The 8,764-nt window shown below is 34.4% G+C and overlaps 1 protein-coding gene across 1 annotated transcript in view; it reads left to right on the top strand.

Moving 5' to 3' along the window:
- Positions 1–4,685, top strand: part of LOC106466754 — a 71,839-nt gene extending 67,154 nt beyond the window's left edge. The window contains exons 4-6 of the mRNA XM_022394830.1: positions 174–310; positions 1,216–1,379; positions 2,203–4,685. Of these exons, the coding sequence (XP_022250538.1) occupies positions 174–310; positions 1,216–1,379; positions 2,203–2,379 (478 nt within the window). The 3' untranslated portion in view covers positions 2,380–4,685. The remainder of the gene's footprint in view (positions 1–173; positions 311–1,215; positions 1,380–2,202) is intronic.
- Positions 4,686–8,764: the final 4,079 nt, after the last annotated feature.

The following is an 8,764-nucleotide window of genomic DNA, read 5'->3' as shown; positions in this document are numbered from 1 at the left end:
GATGTGTGTTGTGTTGTGAGAGAGAGAGAGAGAATGAGCAAATACTTTGTATGCTATTAATGTTTTGTATACTTGTCTTTATAATGCCAATAATCTTGAATATAAGTTGGAAGGGGGTAAGAAAAGGACTTTTGCTTTGAGTAAAACTTGTTAATTTTGTATCATCCATTTAGGGCTCGGGATATGAAGCTAAGGCTGAATTTCCTCCGGCGGAGACAGGGGGACGTCTCTTTTCAACAGTCTGTTAGACCTACACGAGAAGAAGTCCAAAAATGGGCGGAGTCTTTCCAGGAATTGATGTCCAGCAAATGTATGCCACAAGTCTTTGTTGTGACATTTTTAACCTCTTTATTTGATACTTAAATGAATCTCTATTCGTAAGAATATTTCGGACCTATAGTCTGTCAGTCAGTCAGTTTCTTTTAGCGCAAAGCCACATTGAGCTATTTGCCATGTCCACTGCGGGAATCTAACCTCGGATTCTAGCGTTGCAATTCCATAAATTTATCGCTCTCCCACCGGGGGACTGACTACGGACCTACAAGGATGTATATGTAGTATTTTCGAAATGTAAAATTACATAAAGACAGTGAAAAAAGTTGGGAACCTTGTTCAATACTTAGACACTAGTTACTTCAGTAAATGACCGTAGTTGAAAGAGGTTAACAGATCAAAGCTATAGCTGACGTCAAACGGATTTCCTTTCATTTTAACTCTTAAGAAACGATTCAAATGAAAGGAGGCTGTGCCTGAATATATATGATAAACGTTAGAGCTACCAAGATATATTACTTAGGTCTGTGTTCGCTATTAGTACTGTAGAGTGGAGACATCATTAGATAAACTATGATATAACCACGTTTCACGATCACGTAGTTAAACTATAAACATCAAATGAAATGACTGCATTAATTATTTTGTTGGGTTCGTTTACTTTCGAAGAAAGATGAGACGATTTAGCTGCTCTTATATCGGATGCAGATAAAACTCGCGTGTACATAACAAGCCTGCATTAATTAGTGTATCGAGTTCCTTTAGTGTTGACAGGGGTGTGTTCTAAAGTCAGATTATAGTTGTCTTGCAAGGAAGCGAAAAATCAATTTAAATCGTGTGCACATAGATACAAGTAGACCTTTAATGTAAAAAACTAAGTATTTCACATGTGGAAATCATGTAATGTCTGTTTCGCTGTAAGTGTTTTTTTCATCTTTCCAGATGGACTAGCGTTATTCAGGGCATTCCTTTCAAGAGAGTTCAGTGAAGAAAATATTGAGTTCTGGATGGCCTGCGAAGAATTCAAGAAATCTCGAATCAATAAACTTCCATCTAAAGCCAAGAAAATATACAACGATTTCATAGCGGTGCAGGCACCGAGAGAGGTACAAACAAGAACTTTCTTTTTTTGTTTCGTGTATTTTTTTTTTTAAGTTTAAAGGATTATAAGACTATCCAAACTTCAATATTTGTGTGTAATTGGTTAACATGTAATCAGGTTTTATGTATCCTGATTTCAGTTAATGATCGTGATTGACGAAACAAAACTATCTAAAAATTGAAGACAAAGAAAGAAAGGTTCCGCAAAAATTAACAACCTCGTGTTGTTTTCTGTAAACAGTCCTAGCGCGTGATGCTTTAAAAAAATAATAATATAGCTTTACTATCTGTCTGAATTTATATAAATAAACAATTTGATACTCGGTTGCAATCTTTTTATTTAGATGTTAGATGTTTAGATGTGGCGAAACTCAAGTCCAAGAGTAGTAGCATACAGGGTTACAATAAATTCTCAGAAACAGAAATTTCTAAAACCTTATTTAAACTCGGTGACATAGTGCACTGTTAAAGTATTGTATAGCCTTGTTGAAAGGCATGTTTCATAGAAAGGCTTACAGCACCATGTTTTGAGAGAAGTGGATATAACCTCACCTTTTGTACTTCTCCGGCGGTAAATCTTAAGACCTAGTCTTATAATGATCAAAAAGCTTTATGCTTAGTTGCAAGCAAACAAATCTCAATCTTTAAGCTTTTTTTTAGAACGACTATGGTTTTTAACTCTGAAAATAAGTTTTACTGTGTTTCAAAACTCTTGTCTTCATTCATTAGTTTCAGCTTGATTTTTTTTTTCTTCTTCCGACTACACAGATATATTGGAATTGTTTTATCTGTCACTAGTAGCAACATCTATTTTATTATCTTACTTAGGTAAATCTGGACTCCACGACGAGAAATACTATCTTCAATAACCTCTCTAGTCCTGACCACCACTCGTTTGATCAAGCCCAGAAACGAATCCAAGGTTTGATGGAACGGGATACATATCTCCGGTTTCTCCAGTCAGAACTGTACCTGGAACTTCTTCAACAAAACGGTTCTACGTGAGAACCTTTCTAATGACTTTGGTTCATTATTGTGGTCCTGGTCAAGATCTTGACCAGCTGTGTAATACAGAAAACTTTTGAACGAAGATACCTAAAGATTCTATAAAACTTATTTGATGTATGATCCCAAGGTTTCTAAAAATGTACTGTTGGGCAGTTAAAAACCAACAGCTGCTGGTCAGTGTTGGACATTCTCGGCTCCTCCTAAAAAGTGACGACTTTTGCAAACGGACCACCCATCTAAACATTTCTAGGTTCACTGTCATTGTAGTGATAGATGGTTTATGTCATTGCTAAATATAGAAAGTTCTTTTACTGGAATCTAGCTTCTGGAGCGATACAAGTGATCCAATGTAATGGATTAACGCATCATGTGCTACTATAAATACTAGCAGTTGGAACTTCTTTGGAGTAATTCTTCGCGTGCAAGTAAAGGTGACCTTAAAGAAAACGTGGAACAGCAAATTGACCATTATTGCATGAAGTTAAGTCCCATTTAAACACCGGATTCTAAGACATTAGTGGTCGTAACAACTTGATGTATCTGTTATTAAATGTTAAATTATTGGCTTCTTGTACAGTCATCCTGAGCATAGATGTCATGTAAAACGTAAACCTTGGTTATCTTTTTTGTTTCCTTTAACGTTTCTAACAACTTGGAATAAATTAAGGTTAGATCACTAGATGGTGCTGAACTTGGATATTTGGCTGACTACCTTGGAAAGTCTTTAAACATTCCGTATTCTCGAGATCAGGTACTCCTGATAAACTGATACAGCTGCTTGATTCTGATTTAATAAAAAAAACTCAAGTATATTATTTTCATAATAACGTACGGAGTTACTGGAGAACTGTTCTTGTTCGGTGTCTTAACTGGTTATTAGTTACGAGATTTTTTTTTACAAAAAATAAAACTAAGATAAAGCAATGTTCTTCTTTCCCACAATTCAACTGGCTTTGATAAGGTTCGTTTATTGCAAAATTAATTTTCAAACGGAGGTATGTTTTATTTTATTTTTTCATTTGTTCTGTGCAATAAGTGTCATGATGTTTATGAAAGTGACTATCTTATGATTATCATATTTTCGGAAAATCTTCTAATTTATATCTAAATCTGCAGTATTTAGAGTACGATTTAAAATACTTTAGAAGCTGTTTTGTAAACGGTGCAACCTCCCCATTCTATATACTTTACATAAAGCTGGTCTTATCTGAATCTTATGCCAACTAAAAATAGCTTCCAATCATAATCGGCTTTAATAGTGTTGGTTATCGATTTACGTCAGTTCTAACGTAGAAGCTTCACGAGTGTGAATGAAGACAATTGGAGATCGATTGAAGTTATAGTTGTTCTATGTTTGTTGGATCATTAATGTGCCAGAAAACAACTGTTACTAATTAACAGAATTATTTTTTAACTTACAAAGTTAATATTGGTTTTGAATCATATCTTTTTTTTTTTCTCTTGCGTATTTATTTTTTCTTTGATATTGTTTCCTTGAAAGCGCAAGGATATCAGTGTACAAACAATAGAATATTAACATATATTATTTATTCTATTTATTTATTGAGAGTTGTGTGTGCTAAGGGGGTTAAAGGGCGAAAGGATTGCTGTTTTTACATTGTTCTTAAGATACTCTTGAGAATTTATATATATTGTACAGTAAGTTGAACTTTTTTTTTGTCCGATATGTAAAAAAATATGTCGTAATACTTTTTTGCGTGTTATTTAGGAACTATTTGCCTTCATCTTGAATTTTTATGTGATCTGCATCTCTCGAAATGACTGCATAAGAAGATTTTAATCTCTTCAGACTCACTCTTCAGGTTGTTTACTTGTACCGATATCTGTGCTTGTAGTCGAACGTTTTTTTTTTATTTACAAAATTACAATTCTTGGATTTTTTTTTGCCTTTTATAACTAACGTAGTTTCATAACTAATTAAATTTTTAATTACATTTATTCCTTATTTAGTGTTACCAAGATTTTAACTGACATTTTCTGTATTTATATCCACTCTTTAATTAAGGTTTCAAAATAACTTTCATGTAAATTGTCTGGTTCCAATGGAACTCGGAATTGTGTGAATGATCATGTAATTTTATGTATAATAGCGTGAACATCAACATGATATTTACTATAATGTATGATATACATAAAAAAATCTGCTTTACTTAATTCTTCTTTTAACCCTTACATCCGCGTGTGTGAATTTTTCCAATCCTCTCCGTGTGAGTGAGTGTAATTTGATATCTTATTTATTCACGACTCGGCAATTATGAAAATAAAAGTTTTTAAATTTCTGATCTATAGTTGTCTTTGTTTGTTTTGGATTTCGCGCTAGCCGTCCCTAATTTAGTGGTAAAGGACTAGAGGGAAGGCAATTAGTAAAACAAACACCGCCAACTCTTGGGTTAGTCTTCTACCAACGAAGAGTGGGATTGACCATCACATTATAACGCCCTCACGGCTTAGAGTTGGTTTGAGCGTGTTCGGAGAAAGGGATTCAAACCCACGAGTTACGAATCGAGCGCCCTAACCTCCAGGTCATGCCAGTTTGTGTACTTATTTTCGTCCATTATGTGCAAATAATGGCTGATAAATTTTCAGTTTTTCACGTTTTTACAATTATGCATTAAGACAAATTTTAATTTATATTTTTGTTTTGTCTGTTTGTTAAGCGCAAAGCCACACGTTGTGCTGTGCCCACCACGGTTTGTAGCGCTACAAACATCCACACTTACTGCTGATCCTATGGCGGGGGGAGGGTATTTTAAATAAATTAATAATCTCCCCTTGCTGGCTCAGCAACCACCAACAACAACAACAACAACAAGAAAAAAAAAAAAAAAAGAAAGAGAGAGAGAGAGCCGCGGCTAAAATATTCTTTCAAAACCTGAGACACGAAAATTAAACAAACTGTTGGCTTGGATCATGTGGTGTTATTTAGTGAGTAAGTTGGGAACCGTGACATAAATACTTTAAAGGCGTATCTATATTTAAAAAAAAAAAGACTATGCCAGATAAAATAAGTTTAAGAAGTAGCACCAGGACTAATTCTTCAGAATACTATTATTTTTCTTTTATTTCCTGCTATACCTTATATTTTTAACCATACAATTATTAATGGTGTTCAGACCTAGTCGGCCTTGTAAACTTTTACTTTCAAATATGTCTGAACCAAATGGCTTGTTGGTTCCATGGGCTTCCGCAAGGGGGCACTTGTTCCCCCTCCCTGGATTATCAATTTTGAGTTTCCCTAGTTATAGTTTTAGTATTTTGTCATATTGCTCCTTTTGTAATACATCCTGGGGATGCCCATGGTTTGCTCCAGAACCGTACTGGTTACAAAGTTCCTATTGATTTACGATTTACAAAAACACATGGAAAATTATATCAATTGGGTGTTTAAAATGTGTTTTCACCCAGCGTTCTTCCTCGGTGGTCAGTTTACGGACTTTCCACTTTAAGATCTGGGGTTCCGTTTTCCCTGGTGGACAGAATGCAGGCAACAAATTGTATAGTTGCATCATGCAAACTACAGGCACAACATCGCCCTCTGTGTTTTTTTTTCTTTTTCCGAAGCTAAATTCTGTACACAGTCAATAAACATTAAACTGCTCAATGTGTTGCAATACACGAGCGCCACCTATAGTGAACAACGTAAAACAAATTAGTAAAGTAGGGGTTAAAATGTTTTGCATTAAATTTTAAAGACAGAATCTCTCTTGAAAAATTATTTATTTTTTACCTGGGCTTCGTGCAGGATTAAAACTAGTCGTGATTTGTGAGCCCCCTTTGAGATAAATCAAAATGTAAAGGAAAAATAATTCCTTAAAATATTCGTCGAATTATTACAAAATAACTAAACAAACTTAAAATGAATGGTTAAATTAACGTTTAACCAATATTCTTATTGTCAATAGTACTCTACTCTTATGGCTTACAATACAGTGTTTTAGAACAAGTTACTTTTATTATGGTATTTTTCTTCTCGTTATATACATATGTATACACACGCGCACACAAAGAAGGGTTTCCCTCTGTCTGGTGTCACAAGCTGTTGTGAGGAACTTATTGAACAAAGTTTGATGAAGGAACCCAGTTGGAAGCTCCATTGTAAATAGATATGCAAATGATTCGAGTTGGGTAATCGCTTAAAGTTTACTGCCGCAAACGAAAGCTCAACTGGGCGAGGAGGTCAGATCAAAAGGAAACTACGTGAAGCCAATGCCAAACGAAACTGACGTTTAATGCCGCGCGTAGCTCGGATAACTTTGCAGCGACAAGAATGTCGTGAGCTATGTGATGGTCTACGTTCCCATGTATAATATTACTTTTTTAGCCTGGCATTCCCTGGTATCTTTCTTAGTATCTAAAATTTTTGAAGTGAGAACCGTTAACTGTTATTTTTATCCACTTTCTTTCTGTGTTAAAATGGTTGCAAACGAAGAGTTTTTAACTCTTTCTAACATGTAAAAATTATCTTAATTTCTTAATATGTAGTTAAAGCAGGTTTTCTTCTCAGGTACGTGAGTTCATCGATTGTTCATTTCGACATAAAATTAGCTTTTAAGAACAGATACATTATTAAAATTAAAAGATATATTTTCAAACATGGCGTTAGTTTTTTTTACTTTACATACTCGCCTGTAGGTGGCGTATAAGCTACAAGCAAAGTAAAACCATGCACCTTCATTTGTTATTCCAAAATCTTTTGTAGCTCAAGAATAACGTTCAAAAATGGCCCCTTAACATAAAAAGTTGTTTAACGTTATGTACATAAAAATGTATATACTTGCAATTTGTAATTTTTGAAATACGTAACTCCAAAATACGATAGTTTAATTTTCAATTATTTTACGTGTTTACATTTAAGCCCAGAAAACACAACATTCTGAAATGAACTGATCAAAATTGTCTTGAACAGTTTAAAAACAAAACAAAAAAGCTTTTGATCAATTTTGAACAACGGGAAAGCAGGGAAGTTTAACCAAAGACTCAAATGATTTGTTTTCTCAAGCGATGGATCATAAGATTTCAAAGATAGAGGGCGCTGTTATACTAAATTTTATGTGCAATACAGTTCAAATAACGAGCTATACAAGAATTAAAACGTGCTCCGCACTTTGGAGACGCGAATGCGTTAAAAGAGTGACAGTAAAATCCCACTGTTCGACTAGAGTAGACCAAGAGTTGGCGGTGGTTGTTGTTTACTGTATCCTTCCCTTTAGTTTATCAGTGTGAAGTTTCTTAGTGACGGTTAGTGAAATAGTCTTTGTGAAACTGGGGGGGGGGGCATTGAAATAACAAGAAATGAAGACAATTAGTCTTCCAAGACAGCAGTGTTTACTGTCAATCTTTACAAACTCAATATTTTCCACTAGGACATTGCTATAAAGTCCATTTTGATCTACGTCTATGGCAACGCGTCTGATGTCACTCACGATGGCAAGCGTTTATTGGCGGGAAAATAAAGATGGATTTTCTACCACGCGACATTACCCGCGTTAAGAAATGCCGACCCTTCTAGCAAAATAGACTTGAAACTTCTTTTTTTTTTCAGAATGCTGTTGAATACATATATATGTATGCCCCCTTCAGTGGCACAGCGGCATGTCTGCGGACTTACAACGCAAAAATCCGGGTTTCGATACTCGTGTGCTTAACATCAAACAAACAATATATATGTATGCCCCCCAGTGGGGGTGGCGAAAATGAGCTAATGATAATGGAAAGTTTATTAATTGATTATTTCAAAACAAGACTAAGTAGAGTGGAAAATGGTTCTGTGAACAGCTTAAAACTTATGACTTATTCATTACTTGATGTTGATTTTGGTCAAAAGCTAGAAAGATTTCTATTTCTTAACGTGCGTCATACAATTATCAGCTTCAATTTAAGGATGTATTCTAACTCAGTGGATAATAACAGCGTTAATTTAAAGATATCTCGAAAAGAAATGTCCAGGATTGTAGTTCTTTAGGAAAATAAAAATATAAAATGTTTTGTCCATGTAGGACCTAAAAACAAAAACACTCTTTCTTAAATTCATAAATAGGGTGATAGGATATCAAATTATTGAAACGAGGAGATAGATGTATTATTATTTTGTATTTTTGAGAAGAACATTATTTGACAAGTAAAATATAAACCAAGTATTTTTTCTCCATCAATTGAGCGATAACTGAACTTCCAAGTATTTTTTCTCTCCATCTATTGAGAGATAACTGAACTTCTATGTATTTTTCCTTAATATTTTTTCTCTCCATCTATTGAGAGATAACTGAACTTCCAAGTAAGTTTTCCTAATTTTCCCCTATCTATTGAGAGATAACTGAACTTACAAAGTAATTTTTCTTCCATCTATTGAGAGATAACTGAA

This window comes from Limulus polyphemus, unplaced genomic scaffold (genome assembly GCF_000517525.1).
Source record: "Limulus polyphemus unplaced genomic scaffold, Limulus_polyphemus-2.1.2 Scaffold2372, whole genome shotgun sequence".
Lineage (NCBI taxonomy): Eukaryota > Metazoa > Arthropoda > Merostomata > Xiphosura > Limulidae > Limulus > Limulus polyphemus.
The sequence above is the reverse complement of the archived record's forward strand: the minus strand, read 5'-3'. Positions and strand labels throughout refer to the sequence as shown.